The 16,937-nt window shown below is 43.5% G+C and overlaps 1 protein-coding gene across 1 annotated transcript in view; it reads left to right on the forward strand.

Annotated features, from left to right (window-relative positions):
* CACNA2D3 (calcium voltage-gated channel auxiliary subunit alpha2delta 3) overlaps nt 1-15,543 on the forward strand; it is a 488,288-nt gene extending 472,745 nt beyond the window's left edge. The window contains exons 32-34 of the mRNA XM_034658484.1: nt 12,317-12,429; nt 12,669-12,751; nt 15,169-15,543. Of these exons, the coding sequence (XP_034514375.1) occupies nt 12,317-12,429; nt 12,669-12,751; nt 15,169-15,261 (289 nt within the window). The 3' untranslated portion in view covers nt 15,262-15,543. The remainder of the gene's footprint in view (nt 1-12,316; nt 12,430-12,668; nt 12,752-15,168) is intronic.
* The last annotated feature ends 1,394 nt before the right edge of the window (nt 15,544-16,937 follow it).

The raw sequence follows: 16,937 nt of genomic DNA on the forward strand, positions 1-16,937 counted from the left end.
GGTTGGAAAATAGCTCTTGTTGTTAGCTCTTTTGAGAGTCTCTTCTTCTAGAATGAGAAAAGCAAACTGGGTCCCTCTTGCTTTTGATTCTATGGGGCTCTCTCACCCAGATTTCAAACACAGAATACCATTCCTTACCACCTGCTTTGTGCCGATAATGCCAAAGAACTTCCCACCGAAGTTGTTTTTGGCTCTCCGTCGGCACCAAAAATCTCAACAAATCCTTGGTGGGGCTGAGGGGTGGAAGCCATTGTTACGGCTCTTTTTGACTCATTTTGTCAGCAGTGTGGTAAATACCACCACCACAGGACACTGCGCCTTGTAGACAAAGCACGCCTTGGGCTTTTTGTGTGCTATCCTCATCAGCAAGTCACAAATGGAATGCCATAATGTGTCCATTGTATATATTTTTGAATAAGTAAGTATAACAAAGACAATAGGCTTACTCCATCTAATCTCAGCTCTTAACAGTGAAAACATAGCGCCTTTCTTGTGCTAGTGGAATGGAGCAGCAGAAGCCTACACCATTCTGGTTCCTGGCAGGCCATCCCAGGTACACTTGCTGGGAACCAACCTGATGGCTTCTGAGCTCAACTCCCTAAAGCCTAAGTTTCCCAACTACAGTCTGACCAGGCAACATGTTGACCACCATAAGGAATTTAGGTGTGCATCAACTCGTATTCTTTCATTATAAATAAAAGAAAGCTCCCACTCAAGCAAGCTTAAACAATAAAGTGAGAAGCTGAGAGACAAGCTGCAGGTAAGGCTTACTCCAGTTTCCCAAAGGCTTGTCACCAAGACTTAGGTTTTCCATTTGCAGTTTCCAGTAGACACGCCCATTCAGGAGCACAGGAAAGCTGCCAGGGGCTCCTAAGGCTGAAAGCTTCCTTGTTCTCCAGTGTTGGGAGTAGAAATAAGAGTTCTGGGTTTCAGTCTGATTGGAAAAACTTAGGTCCAATGCCCACCTGAACCAGTCCCTTTCTTCAGGGGAAGGAATTGTACCAATCAGCTTAGGCTCGGGTAACAGGCCTGGGCAGGGCTAGCTCTTCAGAGGCACCTGGGCTGCCTGGAGGAAGGGTGGATTCCTGAACAGAGTAGGATATTGGTATCAAAAGAAGGGAGATTAGATATCAAAGAGAACTGCTTTAGAGCACTTGGGCAGGGCCCTCTTTTTTCTGAAATCAACCGGAAGCAAGGAGGCTTGGATCTCGCAGAGTCCTTAGAATTAGCCGTTCTGGGCTGCCGAAACCTTGGACTACATTCCGCACAACTCATTTGCCAGGGAACTTGTGCTACTTTGAATTATTTTTTTATCTTTGACAACTTTTTTCTTCATTACTCAATGAGCTTTAGTACTGAGCCAATGCATAGAAAACAAAATAAAGGTCTGTGTCTTGTTCTCAGAAGTCTAACCGGAGACAAAACCACCTGAACCAAAAAATAAGATAGCTCCCTGTCTGGCTATCTAGAGGAACGAAGGAAGGGGATGAGAAAGGGAAGGAGCTAGAGAGGGAGGCAGAAGGAAGGAAAGAAAGAAAGGAAGAAGAGACACTAGCTGGCTTACTCACGGTATTGCATTTTTGAGTAAATCTATCCCTCCTGCCGCCAACTCTAGAATTAGCTACATCAAGGAACCCACGGGGGAGCAACAGCTAGGTGGCCAATCAACTCCTAAAATTTGAAACATCTGCCTTTGTGACTTTTGATTTGAGCTTCTCTTGGAAAACATTTTTTTTTCTTTGTTTATTCATGGCTTCTTAATGTGTCTGTCCTCTGCGTCCTATCAGACACCCACAGGGGCCTCCTGAAGCTCAGTTTTAGCTGCTCTAGAGGCTAACTTCCATGTATTTCCCTGGGCTACCAAAAGAGAACTTTCTACAGGTTCCATAGCTTACAGTTTCCAGACCATTGCAAATGTTGCCTAGAGGAAAGTGCCTGTCCTTCCATCCTTTTCCAGTTGGTGGTAGAAGGGTAGTAACATGGCTCTGAGCATCCCGTTTCACGTGCATTTGGAAGTGTATGTGTCTTACGTATGTGGATGACGCGGGTGTCTACAATATGTCATGGGAACGTGGGAGTCATGCTTCCCTAAGACAGAGAGCTCTCTATGGAGAAGGCAACATTCAGTAAGTCTTTTATTTTTTATTTTTTATTTATTTTTTTAAAAGATGTTATTTATTTATTTGACAGAGAGAGAGAGACAGCCAGCGAGAGAGGGAACACAAGCAGGGGTAATGGGAGAGGAAGAAGCAGGCTCATAGCGGAGGAGCCTGATGCGGGGCCTGATCCCATAACGCTGGGATCATGCCCTGAGCCGAAGGCAGACGTTTAACCGCTGTGCCACCCAGGCGCCCCTCAGTAAGTCTTTTAGAACTGAGTCCATGTTCTTTGCAACACTCAGAGCCTTGCTGGTTCCTGAGCCAGCAGCATCAGCACTACCTGGGAGCAGGTGAGAAAGGCAAATTCATTGCCCCCACTCTAGAGCCACTGAACAGAATGTGCATTTCAACAAGATCCTCAGGTCATCCGTAAGCATGGTGGGTTTGGAGAGCCCTCCTTTAGATCAGAAGGGCCTCAGCCTTTGCAGGCAGTGGAATCACTTGAGTAGCTTAAAAAAATACACATGCCTTGGCTCTACATTCCAGATCCATATACTTTGTTTTCTGTGTGGCCCAGGCATCAGTTGAAAACACGGAACAAAATAAAACGAGAAGCTCCTTGGGTGATTCTAACGAGCTCTGTCCGGGTCTCAGCACTGAGGGAGAAGACGCGTGATGTGCTCAAGGGCCCGTGGCAGTGAGCATGGCTGGTGGTGTGAAAGAAGGTGGCCTAGGGGTTGGGGCAGCTGAATCCGTCAGGCTGGAGAGAGAGGCAGCTGGACCATACAGGCTCTCGTTTGCCTCCCTCGTGTGCACACCATTGCGTCGATGCTAAGGGAGCCGTGGAAGGGTACAAAGCCGGGGATGGAGTGGCCAGCCTTGCATTTGGGAAGTATTATCCCACCTCAAGAATGGAGAGGGGCTTACGGCAGGGAAGCCAGTTGAAAGTGCTAAAAATGAGACAGGTTGGGAGGGCCGGTTACATAATTTGCAGGGCCCAGTACAAAATGCAAATGTGAGCTGCTGCTTCAAAAAGGAGGAGAAAAGTGGTATTAAACGTACCTAAACGGTAAAACATTTTCCTTCTCTCTGTCTCTCTTGCCCTGGCATGCTACTTTTTCTTTGCTATTTGATCTTGTGCTCCCTCAGACGCAGGGCCTCTGACTGGTAAGTGAAGACCCTCAGAGGCACCCCCAGGTCCTGCCCCCATGACTCCAGGGTGTGCAGCCTGCAGGCTGCTCGGTGCCCATGTCCTACTTAGAGAAATAGTTAAAGAATGCAAATTTAAAGATAAAATTAAAAATTTCAAGATAGTGACGGTTTACTACTCTGCGGTACTGACACGCCCTTCTGAGCATAGGTCCCTGGTGACCACGCTGGTGCTCCCGCAGGAGGCTGGCCCTGAGCCGTGGCAGATGGGAGGGTGGGTTTGAGCCGTATGGAGGTGATGGCCAAATCAGCACGTGGTGACCTTCAAAGAGGACCACGCCGCGAATCACGGCAAGATCTCTGGTTTGTGCGATTGATAGACAATAGACATTGGTACTATTAAGGGATCCAGGGAAACAGGGGCATTAATTATTGGGACTGCGGGCAGGGGCAACTTTTAGGTACCTGCGAATACTCGCCTCGTTCCAACATTTAACCATCCCTCTTATCTCTCGTTTAATTGCGTGGGCTGGCACTGTCAGGACAAGGATAAATAGTGGAGGGGACAGTGAGCCCCTATGTCTTCTTCCGACTCTAATTACACAGCTCTGAGTCCTTTATCCTGAACCTGACGCTAAATGTGGTTTGCCATCAAGTGCCTATTTCTGTTCTCTTAAAGATTGTTTTCAGAGATAAGATTTTCGTGAAATGTCTTTTAGATGCCTACAACGCACCCCGCAGCACTGGTTCTTTTCCAATTCCATACGTGAATACGCTTACGGGAGGATGCGAACAGGATGTCAAGTGGGGGTTTCCTTGTAGTCCGGGATTGAGGTGAGGACAGAGTGGCACTAGGCACCACAAGTTCTAAAGAGAACAGCCTTTGAGCCCCAAGCCTGTTTGAGGATAGGCAACTGGCCCACCTTTCATCTGCCATGTGAATATTGATGAGGGACCCAATAGGAAAGAGATTGGGGTTCCTGGAAAGAGGTTCTTCCCTCCAGGGGGCGCTGTTTCCTGCTGGGAGCCAGATGGGCAGTGGAGGAATGCTCCAGGAGACTCTTCTAGAGTTTGGGGGTGCCTGAAGAAGGGCAAGTCCAGCCCTGGTCAAATGTCTGCTAGGCAACAGATATACAATATGTCCATGTACCTGTCTGAACAAGGCAAAGAGACCTGGAGGGAAAGAGTGAAGGTTGGAGAAGGGACAGCACTGAAGTGGCCTGTGTCTGGGCCAGCAAAGATCTGCGTTTCCCAAGAGTCAGGTGGACAGTGGGGAAGATACTGGTCATCTCGCTTGAACCCAGCAAGATGACTGCTCTCCGGATGAGTCCACACAAGGGCAAGAAGTTTGCAGGAACTGCTGATGGTAGTTGCTATGTGGGTGGCCCCACTGGGGCATGTTGAGGAGCTGGGGGTCCTCTGAAGAATCCATCAGAACCTCACAAGAGAGCCAGCCTGTGGACGCGGGGCAGCACAGAAGGTACCAAAGGCCAAGCCGAGTTGTAAGACGACAAGCTGCGGTGAGACAGTTGCACGGCAGCCTGGTAACTGCGGAAGTAGCTAGAACCTAGAAGCTCAAAGGGAGAATAATGTAGAGCTTTGAACTAGATGCGAAATCAGAGTAGCCAACTAGCCTGGCCTAATTGTACTAATCTGAAGTTGTCAGAAAGTTACGGAATCCATACAGGATATCACTGAGAGATGAGGAAGCAGGAAATCCACATGGCAGGCTGGAAAACAATCAAGAAAGGAAGGAGGGAAGGAATTGTTTCATGTTTCTATTAAGCCCTGACACGTTTTGGGGGCTGAGCAGGTGAGGCCCTGCTATTTATTCTTTTACCTTCTTTGGGCTGAGCAGGAGTAGGGGCTGGACGCCTGCACCTCCCCCATGATAGTATGGCTGTGGAGATGTGCTAGAACACATCCTTACTATTTAACTTCTAGTTTGAATTTAAATAGTCACCAAATGTTTGTCCCCCCCGCCCCAAGTTATGGGCCTGGATCAGCGTAGGCCTCTTGGAGGCATGTTGGGGGAGGACAGGCAGCTTCCTACCCCTAAGGAGAGTAAGATCCCATTGGAGAGCCACAGTTACATACCCAGCCCCTCCGGAGAACAGTACTACAAAGGACAAGATTGGTGCTGGTTTCAAATAAATCCCCCGTGACTTACTCATTGTCTTTTATTTTGTGTTAGGATGAAATCTGGGAATTTTATAAATGGTGAAAATCTATAACGGGAGAAAGATTTCAAATTGTTTTTTAGAGTCCCTCCTGCCCCGAGTATTTGTCAAGTCACCGTTTTGTACCCAATTAATAAAAGACAAGCCAACCAAGTTCTGCAAATGTTCGCCGTGGGGCCTCTGGGTGTCTTGTGCCTGAGTCTTTCCCATCACGCGTGTTTGTCCAGGGAGCACGTGAGGGAAGCAACAAAGCCCATCTTAGTGGATAGTGTGCAGCTAATAGTCTCTCTTGTCAGGGGAGGCTGTCTTGAAATCACATCATTTCCTCCCCCCACCGCTAGTCCTTCTCAGTCTATATCCAGTGGAAAAGGGAGGACTGGGTTATTTCAGTTCCGGCAATGGACACATCAAAATTGCCTCCCTCTTCCCTCCTCTTTCCCTGGAGGACCTAATTTATTTCACGCATTTTGACCTATCCCTGCTTAGAAACCGCCGCTGTGATTCTGTGTTGAAGCATTTCCCTGCTGCCTTTTTTGGCCCCCAGGCAAACCCAGGCCACAGTTCCTCTGCACAATGATGTCAGTCTGGCTGCTGGGCCCAGCTGGATGGAGGTGTGTTTTATGAAGTTCAACCCTGCACCCTGGGCCATAAATACACGTTGTGCACATAAATGTACAGCTAACATTGCCCAGACCCCTCCGAAGCACCATGTTAATAAGCAGACAGTAAGTCTTTAAAATATGGAAAAGCAGTTAATCTTTCCGCTGGCAAATCCTTTGTAGGGGGGTGTTTTCCTCTGGTTCAGGATAGCTGCATGCAAGGCTTTTCATTTCGTAGGATTTGGCGGGGGAAGAAGTTTGCTGTGGGGCTTCCTTGAGAACACTCGGGGAGCCTTCTACGAAGAGAAGAAATGTGTTAAAAACAATATCTTGCCCTTCTCCTTAAGCGAGGAATTACTCTGGGTCTGCCCTCAAGGAGTTTGCACTAATAATTCCCATGCAAGACAGCAAGTCTGCTGCCCCTGTGGTTGTAGACCCCCAACAGGCTGGGCCTCAGAGGCTTGCAGTCTGCCCCTAATACTCCAGGAAGTCACCCAGCCTCTTGTTCCCCCATCTCTAAAATGGCCACAAGCACGTCTCTTTCATAGAGCTTCCCTCTCTGAGTCCCAGTTTTCTCTTTTGCAGAAGGAGAAAGTCAATACTCAGCCCTTAGTGTAACACCCCATTTTATAAATGTTTGAAGAATACTGGAACACATTCTCCTTCCAAAGAACATCAATGTTATGGATTCAGTTCATTTCTTTTGACAATTTCCACCCCCGTGGTCAGTTTCCTCCCTTCCTCCCCTCCCCTGGTCTGCTCCCTGGCTCTCTTTCCCCCTGATGACCCGGTAGAAGGAGCAGACTTGAGGATGAGGTTAGGGGCTCAGCAGACAGAGGTGCCTTGGGCCAATACCTGCTTGCTTCATGGGCAAGAAGCCATGACTTCCATCCGTGCGTCTTCAGGCAGAGAATAGTAGTTGCCAGTGGGTTGGTTTAAGGATGACGTGTGAGAGTTCTCAATCTGGAGATGACATAGTCTTTGCCTTATAAATACTTCATTTGGTACTTTCATTTCTTCTTATTGCTGAGAAGACTCTTCATACGTTCTGTCTTTTGTTGCATTTAACTCACATGTGGTCCAACTTGTTTAGCCCATTTATTCCCGCTGTGACTAACATGAGTCATGCATGGATAGCTTACTGATTTGCTATCCCTAACACATCTGATACACCTTATCCATCCCACTTATTTTTCTTGTTCTCTGTAGCAGAATTAAATATTCTTAGGTGAATATTTCTAAATATTCTTAAATATTCATACTTTATTATAATTTTGCAACATTGTGTTCCCACTTACAGTGTTTGGGGTATTCTTTCACAGCAATAAACTGTCCCCTTTCCCCTTTCATCTGGCGGCAAGTAGACCACGGAATGGACACACTGTTGCTTACTTAATCCTTCCTCTGTTGATGGACTTTGAGTGGGTTTCCTTTTTTTTCTCTTCTCAATGAACAGTGTTACCAAGAGCATCTTTACACATGACTTCTTAGGTTCCTGAGCAGGAATGAATCTTACTGAGAAGTAAAACTACTGAAAAAATGGGATCGCTCTGATTTCCGCTGTAATAATAACAGGTTGTTCTCATCGTGGTTGTATTCACTTTCCCACCGGCAGTGTGGAATGGTGCTCAGTTCTTCAGACACCATCATTTGACGTTACCATAGATTAAAATTTGGCCAATCTTCTAGTAAAAAGTGCATTTCATTACTTTAGTCTCATTTTACTTTTTTTAATTTATTTTTAAAGATTTTATTTATTTATTTGACAGAGAGACAGCCAGCGAGAGAGGGAACACAGCAGGGGAGTGGGAGAGGAAGAAGCAGGCTCCCAGCAGAGGAGCCCGATGTGGGGCTCGATCCCGGAACGCCGGGATCACGCCCTGAGCTGAAGGCAGACACTTAAGGACTGCGCTACCCAGGCGCCCCTAGTCTCATTTTAATGTCTATTGTCTCTAACTTTTAGTGAGATTGAACCCCTTTTAATGTGTCAGGTGTCCATCAGTGTTGCCTCTTTATAAGTCCTCCTGTGGCTTTGATACTGGTGAGGGCACACGCCTTGGCTTTGCTTCCCTTTGCCTAAAACTCAACTTTATGCAATTGTCTGGGCTACTCTTCATATTTACTCTCCTGAATGAATCTTAAGATCATTACCTCAAATTCCATCAAAAATCCCAATAAGAATTTCTTGGAATTCCTCTGCTTGAATTAAAAGGTCCATTGAAAAAGAAGTGACCTCTTTCGTATATAAATGCTTCTTTCCAGCACCTTTGTACTTCCCCCAATTCTTAGTTTGTCTTTTTATGTTCAATAAAGTTTGGTCATTTTCTTTATACAGAAGTCTTTTACTAGATTTATTCTTAGGCATTTTGTAGTCATTGTTGATACTCTCCATGGTTCTTTATTTCATAAATATCTTTTTCATTGGTTATTGCCTGTGTCCTGGGAGAGGCTCTGGTTTTCTGTGCTGATTACGTAACTGGTCAGCTTGCTGACTTCTTTTATTCTAGACGTTGGTCAGAGGGTTCACATGAGTTTTCAAAGAACACACTGATATCTGTTCTTTGGGTGACTTGGTCGTATTCACTTGTGGGTAGATTCTCAATGAGCATTTCAGGGGTTTTTTCATGGCAATTGGTCTGCTTATGTTTTTACAGCTTGGCCAAATGTTGATAATTTATCCTTTATCCCCAAATGGGTGTTTGCTCCAACTTTTCAAATTGTTTGCCATGGTGTACATAATAGTCACTTAAGATGCTTAAATGCCTCTGGATCTTTGGGTTTTAAGGTGACTTTGTGACTTCTTTCTTTTGTGCCGAAGGCTGTTTTATGTCAGTGTTCTTTTAAACCAGAGTTTGGTTCTTTCAGTTATCTTCACAGTTTTATTTGCATTTATTCTTCTGCTTTTATCTTTATAAATTCCTTTTGTCACTGAGTCAACAAATATTTGCTGAGAAGCTGCTCAGTCCCAGGGCAAGCTCTGGGTGCTGGGGAAGACAGATGGCTGCGGCAGACAGAGGCAGCCTTCCTCCCATGGCAACCGCAGCCTCTGGTGAAGGATGGACAGGAAGCAAGTAAGGAGGATGCAGAGGCAGAGAAGACCGAGAAGAAAGGTAGTCAGCTCACTGGGTCCTTGACAGGACTGATTCAGTGAAGTGGAAAGGACAATGGAAGAATTGCAGTGGATTTGTGAAAGAAGGAGCGGTGCGGAGAAGTGGACAGATTGTGGAGAATTCTTTTAAGGATTCGTGCTATGAAAGAGGACAGAGAAATAGGGCACTAGCTGGAGGTGAGGTCAAGGGAGAGTTTTGTTTTTCCTGAGGCGGGAGATGTGAGAGCGCATTTGTGAACTGAAGGGAAGGGCGAATGCTCGAGGGGAACCATGCAATGGTCGCCTCCTGTCCCTTCCATCAGCCCCATCATTGGAGAAGCCTGGGGAGCCAGCAATACCCAACCCGGGGTACCAGAGGGAAGACCGAGGGCAGGGGCACAGGTGCAGGCATGTGTTCTTTTTTCCAGCTTCTCCATCCAAAAACTTAGTTCATTTATTGGCAAACTGTTTTTCCCCAATAAACAGATTTAAGGTCATACCGCACAGATTTGAGTCTGGGCTGTTCTTAAATTGTCAAGAATTACTTGAGTGTGTGTGTGTGTGTGTGTGTGTGTGTGCTTTAATTTTTAATTTCCACTGTTTGTATACTTTGTGCTATTAATTTCTAATTGTACCCTACCCTAAAAGAACATGTCACTGATGCTTTCTGCTCTTTGGAATGTGTTGCAGTTCCCCGTGTTTGAAAATAGTTTATATTCTCTGTTGTTTAGATATGAAGAATTTTCACTCCGTTTTTAAATAAATCGTGTGCTCATCAATCACTTGGGGCATTTCTATCAGTTTACACTCTGATCATAAAAGTTAATATCATAGCTCATTATACTACTGTATTATTTTTCGGTACGAACTGTTTTCTTTATTACATTTTAATGATTTTCCCTCTGACTATTTGTAGAGCAGTACTGCTAAACCTGTCCCTCTCTTGTCTTTAGCATTTTTCTGGTGTCTTTTTGTCCATTCTGTTTTAGGAGTGTCTCCTTGCAAATAGCATAATGCCGGTGTTTTTATAAATCCAATTTAAAAGTTTCTGCCCTTTTCAAAAAATTAATTAATTTTTTTGTGTCTCTGCCTTCTAATATGTGAATCTAACCAAGAGACATTAATTGTGATTGGTAATAATTTGATCTTATACCAGTAGTCATGTGTGTGCATGCATGTTTGTGCTATTTACCATGCTCTCTTGGTTTAATCAGATTTTCATCCTTCAGTTTATTTTCAGTAATCATCCCTAAATTTTAAAATACAAATTTCTACCTATATCTCCAGTTAGTTAGAATCTCTTTTCCTCTGGATTCTGACATACTTTTCATTTCCTTTTTTCCATTCTCTCAAGACTTTAAAAATGTTGCTCTGTTTTCTTCATCTTAAGTCCCCCATTGAGAAGTTTGTGTCATTCTCATTCTTAAGTAATTTGTTTCTAGAGAAGCTTTTAGGATTGGTCTGTATCTTTGATGATCTGCAGTTTCACACTTTCATGAATGGGCCCTTTTAATGAAAAAAAGTCGAATTTTTCTTCTATTGGAACATATTCTCTCCCTTTGGAGCTTCTATTTCATATTTTAATCTCTTGTTCCTTCATTGGCCATCTGGTAGATTCATTTGGCATAATATTCTAGTCAATCACATGTTCTTTAAAGAGTTATGTGATCTTGGTTTCACATTTGTCTTTGAGACCCTGTTAACCTGCCTTCACCATGGAAATCATTGGTTCTCTGAGCACCATCTCAGGTGGTTATTTTCTTTCTGATTGGCATAATCCATTAAGAAGAGGCCACCTGCTAGAGCAATGTCATTGCAGAGGAGAGAATGTACCTCGTGCTAAAAGGGGGAGGTAAAGCCAACAATTTTGAAGTCTTAGTGACATAGCAAGGTTGGATTTTTTTCTCAAGCCAAGTAGAGTTGTGGAGAAGAGTGGGAGGGGAGAGTCCATGTTCCAGAGTATGGATGGTGGTGTAGACATTGAGGAAGCATCTCTGAGCAAAGCCATGCCTTGTTCCCTGCTATGGATTTAAAAAAAAAAAAAACAACAACATAAAACAAACAAACAAAAAACATAATTGCAAGATATTAGACAACTAGGCATCAGGCATTTGTAGACAAGAAACCAGTTGTGTTATAATCTCTGAGCCATTTTTGTTTAACCCAACGTAAGAGGTGTTAATAGGTAAAGATAAAAAGGTAGTCCTTTCTCCTCTTTATAATTTCCCATAAAACAGAAGGATTCTTCTTCATGGCATGCTTTCAGTAAGCCACGGTGATACACTTTAGAGAACAGAACAAATTTGTTGAGAGAAAGATGAATGAAGATAAAACTTACGGAGAAATTGACCGCTTTGTTGTGTTACGGTCTACCTCATCTGGCTGAACGGAACTTAGTGAAACGTCATGAAAAATTGTATTATATGACCGGGGTTCTAGGCTTGGGGCTAAACATTTAGCTAACCTGTTTGCTCTGGAAGAATATGGGATTTCTCTAATTTGTTCCTCCAAAGACTCAGTAGTGTTTCTTGCTGCAGGAGTGTTTTGATGGTGGTGTTACTCTGTCATTTCACTGCCTCGGGTGACGAGAGAGCAGGTGCCATTAGGCTAACTTCTGTTGGACTAGCTGTCCTGATGGCCCCAGATGTCAGTGCCGCCGCACAGCCTGAGCACCAGCACGTGGCCTCAGAACGGTGGAACTCCCAAACGACCAGCATTAATCTCATGCAAACATTGTACCTCCATCCTGGGCAGACACTGTGCAAAGCAGTACAGGGAAGGGTCTAGGAACTTCACTTCATCATTTTGGGAAGAGAGAGACAAAGAACGCTCAATGCAATCTGGGAGAAGGAAGCGAGGCTTAGAAAAGCCTGACCCCATAGCCTTGGAAATTGGGCTGATTTAGTCAATCTGACCCTCCTGTTTTGTATGCATAGCATTTACAGTCTTCCCAAGGTGAGTTTTATGAGCTATGTGTAGCCACAGCCATAAGCTATAAACTGTCGTCTTTTTAGTGGAGCTTGGTATTCAAAAGTGAAGAGCCTCGTGGAGGAGGCAACTTTTATAGTAGGGCAGTCTCTGAAAACCGTTTTCCAAAATAGTAGAGGAATTAACTCCCCAGGGGAGAAGTTCTCCTCAGGATTCTTGATTTGACAGGTAGTAAATGACCACTCACTGTCTCTGTGCTTCATGTCCCAACAGGTCCTTTGTCATCCAGCAAATTCCAAGCAGCAATCTCTTCATGGTGGTGGTGGACAGCAGCTGCCTGTGTGAGTCCGTGACCCCCATCACCATGGCGCCCATTGAAATCAGGTATATCCTTTTGTGCGTAAGTCCAGGCACTGCTGCTGAAGCCGGTGATGGACAGTCAGGAAACCAAGGGGGATGGACAGTAAGGAAACCCAGGGGAGAAATATTAGAGAGGGGGAAATGACAGCCTTTCCACAACTGGAGAGAGAAAAGTCGTTAAGGGAGTTCAGTGCCAAGGTTTGACCTCCAACATGCAGAATAAGGGAAAGTGACGTCTGGGCAATATGCCTTAACTACAGTCAACATAACGAATCCCTTAAGTGTGAACGTTTAAAGGCCCAGAAGATCAGAAGGCGTCCGGAGTCTTGTCATGGCTTTCATCCTGAGGTAAGTCTGCGAACCCTACCTGTTCTCTTTCTCCACCAGATTCACCATGAGAGTCTCATAATTGTCAAAGAACTGTAGCTAAGAAGTTTCCTGGTGAGAAAACAATCCCTTGCAGGCAGATCGAGGGAAGCAACGGTACTTGACTTTAGCCCCCCAGTGCCTTCGCGTTCAGCCTGTGCGTCACGGTCTTGTTGGAGCTGTGTATATATTTTAAAACCTCTTTGCCATCTTCCCTATTATGGATGTGCTGTAGTTTTATTACTTCACGCTCTTACATACACTGTGGCCCTGACCATCTTGGTTTACTTATTCCAAATTGTAGTTCAAACGATGTTCCCCTGCTGACTTTTTGACAGCCTTTAATTTACAAGAAGTCCGTGTAAAGCCCAAGTGGCAATACTTGTATCAGATCAAGAGTCACAATTTACGCAGGTGGAATGATAAGCCTCCAAACCCCCTCACCAGCTGAAGGCCCGACTGTAAAGGCACTCCATGTACACCGGAAGTGAGCATCCGAAAAAAATTAAACTTAGCACTGAGATAGGTGAATATCCCCAAAGTACCACAGGCAAAAAAACCCCTTTTTAGTCTGGCAGAAATAACAGGAATTTAAAAATTAACTCCTCCCCACTTCAAAAAATGCAACGCTTGGGGCACCTGGGTGGCGCAGTCGTTAAGCGTCTGCCTTTGGCTCAGGGCGTGATCCCGGCGTTCTGGGATCGAGCCCCACATCGGGCTCCTCGGCTGGGAGCCTGCTTCTTCCTCTCCCTCTCCCCTGCTGTGTTCCCTCTCTTGCTGGCTGTCTCTCGGTCACATAAATAAATAAAATCTTTAAAAAAAAATGCAAAGCTTACCGAGAACAATTCTTATTATAGTGATCCTGGAAAGGTCTCTATTTTTAAAAATGCCATCAAAGCCAACTGACTGACTTTAAATTCCACCTTTAAAGAGCAAATAATTTTAATGTTAAACTCTCCAAGTCCTGGAGAAGATGTTAAAGTCAATAGAGTACCAATAAGAACTTGGAATTTATTAAGAGCGTTTGCTTCTATATTCAAAGGACTGTTCAGTAGCAACGTATTATGCAAATATATGCTGGAAAGGTCTTTGCTCAAATTCAGTGATAAAATTCAAACAAAAAATCTTTGTGTAAAATACAAATACATATAATAGTCCCCAAACACGAGAAAATCAGTTAAAACCAGAATGCCTGTGTAGACAACTGAAGTCCCTAGAGTAAAACTCTTCTGGAGTTAATCAGATAATTTACTTCGGTGAATAGATATAAGATAAACATTCAAAAAATTAGTATTTATTTCCGTAAGTTTCTAGACCTAGGAAGATGAGGTCAGTAGGACAGCATAGGAATTCTTGGATCTGACAAAGGTTCAATTCAAGAGGGAAGTATAGATTCGATTTAAGTGGTAAAATAATAATCTCACAAGAAATTTTTGGGATTGGAATAATCTTCCTATCCAAAACCAGACAGCTACGGAAGAAAAACAGAATTTCTTTATATAAAAATTGTAACTTTTTATGGAAAAAGATAATTTAAGGTCAATAACCAATGTATACTCCTTGAAAAATTCTTGATAAGCCAAATCCTAAGGAGCTTTTTAAAATTAGTATGTCAAACAACCACGTATAAAAATAAACGGAGGGCAGGAAGGACACAAGTCACTGGGTGATCAACACATACAGGCAGTGATGAAGTCTCCAGCCACAGCCATCAAAAGCAGAAACACCCCTCACCCTGCACTCCCACTCCTGGGCATCCTCACCATAGGCAGGGGCACGGCGGGCATCGTGGACTGGGGAATGACCGCACTCAGCACTCTTCATAGCAGTAAAGAGCAGAGAAGAAAGTCTTTCCCATCAATGATATAAGAGAGCTAGAAAAGTGGAGTTGGAAGAATTTCCATCAACCAGTGGATAAAAAGCATGCTGCAGAAAGGATCACATAATATGATTTCATTTTTATAAAACAAAGACCTCCTTTCCCCAAATGAAAAGAAAGAAGACACACACAAAACCTTCTATAATGGTTTCTGAAATGATCAGACCCCTTAGATGCCAACTTTTACTTACATTCTGACAGGAAAGCATGAGAAGGCCAATATGCTGGAGTTCTCATTCGATCACAATAGACATCTCCACCAATAGCCCTGTGCCTCTTGAGTGTTCTGTGTAATGGGATGCACAGAGTAATTTGGAACATTCTATGCACTGACAACTGAAATCAGAGATTCCATCCTAAACTTGATGAAATTTAGACAAGTCCATTTCCTTGCACTACCTAGGTTCCAAAAGACTTGATTCCTACATTGGAGGGAGGGGGAGAGAGGTCTGGGGCCTCGATACAGCTCGGAAAGTCGAAGGCATCTTGGAATCTGTTAAGCTCCTGTCTTTCCCTCCAGGAGAACGCAAGGGAGTGTGGAGGTGCGCCGAGTCTGCAGGCCAGGAGGCTCCTTACCCTCCTCCCTCTGTTCTTGATGCTCTTCTCAAGGTGACACCGACTGGGATGTTCTCTTGGCATGCTAAATTATGGATAAACTGTGAACCAAAATATGGTGCGACATAAGAGACATGAAATATAGTCCAACCATCAGCATCTCATGATTTTAAACTGTGCGTGATATAAACTCTTAAAGATATGTTGACAAAAAAGTTACCTTTTTACTTTGCCAGTCATGCAAATGTGAGTTTGCTACATGATAATCACCCTTCATCAGAAATGGGACTGCCAGTGGGCAGTGTCCCTTCGGCTTGAAACCCATTGACACCAATTTAAAACTGTGTACTTTTTAAATAAAGTATATTAAAATCATCATCTTTTGACTTTTGCTTTATTGCTGAGACGACAGACTGATATTGCATGGAAAAGTCGCCCATTCCAGATACCGGGAAAGGATGGTTGTTGGCAGAGACCTTGTTCCAAAGCAGATTCCAGACAAATATTTCACAATTGTTTAGGTGCTTCACTCTCAGTTATAAAAATATTTACAGAAGTAAACCAAAATATCATCTACATGGGAAGAGTTTATGACAAAGAGCCCTGAATTTTTTTGAACTAAGCTTCAATAGAAATCATAATTTGGATGAGAACACGAGCTCCCAGAATACTCAAGGGTTGAATATTTGGGAGTAGAAATAAAGTAAATCCTAGGAATTCATTCTGAAAAGACTTGACAGAGGAAAAGAACAATGACTATAAATGACTCTCAAGGTTTATTGCTTGAGCATTTGGCTTCTGGCTTTCCCCATAAACAAGGGATGAAATTAGATCTCGAATATTACACGATGTGAAACTACCCAGACGGGTAAGCATTCCTAAAACACTGGATCCTGACCCAAAGAAAATAGATTCCTCTGGATCATGGTTACCAAATAAAGTGGAATAATTTCCATGCCTCAGTAGAATTGAGAATATTTTATAAGACAGGCATCTAGAAGTCATGGGGAGAATGCCACTAAAACTAAAAACAAAACAAAACAAAAAAACACATTATGCTGTTGATATTTTAGAAAACCTGATGTAATCATACTGCCTTTTCCTAAAATGATGCCAGTATTTATAAGAATAACAATACTATGTTGCTATATTTCTTGAAATACTAATGCCTCCAGTGTTGTTAACAATATAACAATACTGTTACATGCCAAGCTGTCAAAATGTCAACAAGGTTGGGGCTATATGGTATTGTAACCATGGTGGTCATTGATATTGTTCACTTCTGTGCACTAAGTAAATGAATGAATTCATTTATTACCCACCCGAGTATCAAAATGCAGTATATTTACACTAAACAACAATAATGTATTTTTTATAAAAAATAATATTACATGACCTACCATTCTCCTCATATTTCTAGAGAACTGGCAACAGTAGGTCAAATATATAATAATGCCTATAACTGAATATTAATGATACAAAATATGTGTCTGATAAATATTTATGATTTCACTCCCCATCTATTCACTATTCATTATCTATAAATTCACTCCCCATTCTAAGCAGGGGTGTGGCATCATTTTTAGTACCTTGTGACATGAAGATAGCATAGTTGAGTCACATTATTGGCTTGTGGCATCGCCAGCCTTCATGTGAATGACACACGCACCCACCCAGCACCTCAGATTCTCTGTTCCTCAATGACTCTAACCGAGTGGCCTTTCCATTTATCTA

The sequence above is a fragment of the Ailuropoda melanoleuca genome, chromosome 4 (genome assembly GCF_002007445.2).
Source record: "Ailuropoda melanoleuca isolate Jingjing chromosome 4, ASM200744v2, whole genome shotgun sequence".
Lineage (NCBI taxonomy): Eukaryota > Metazoa > Chordata > Mammalia > Carnivora > Ursidae > Ailuropoda > Ailuropoda melanoleuca.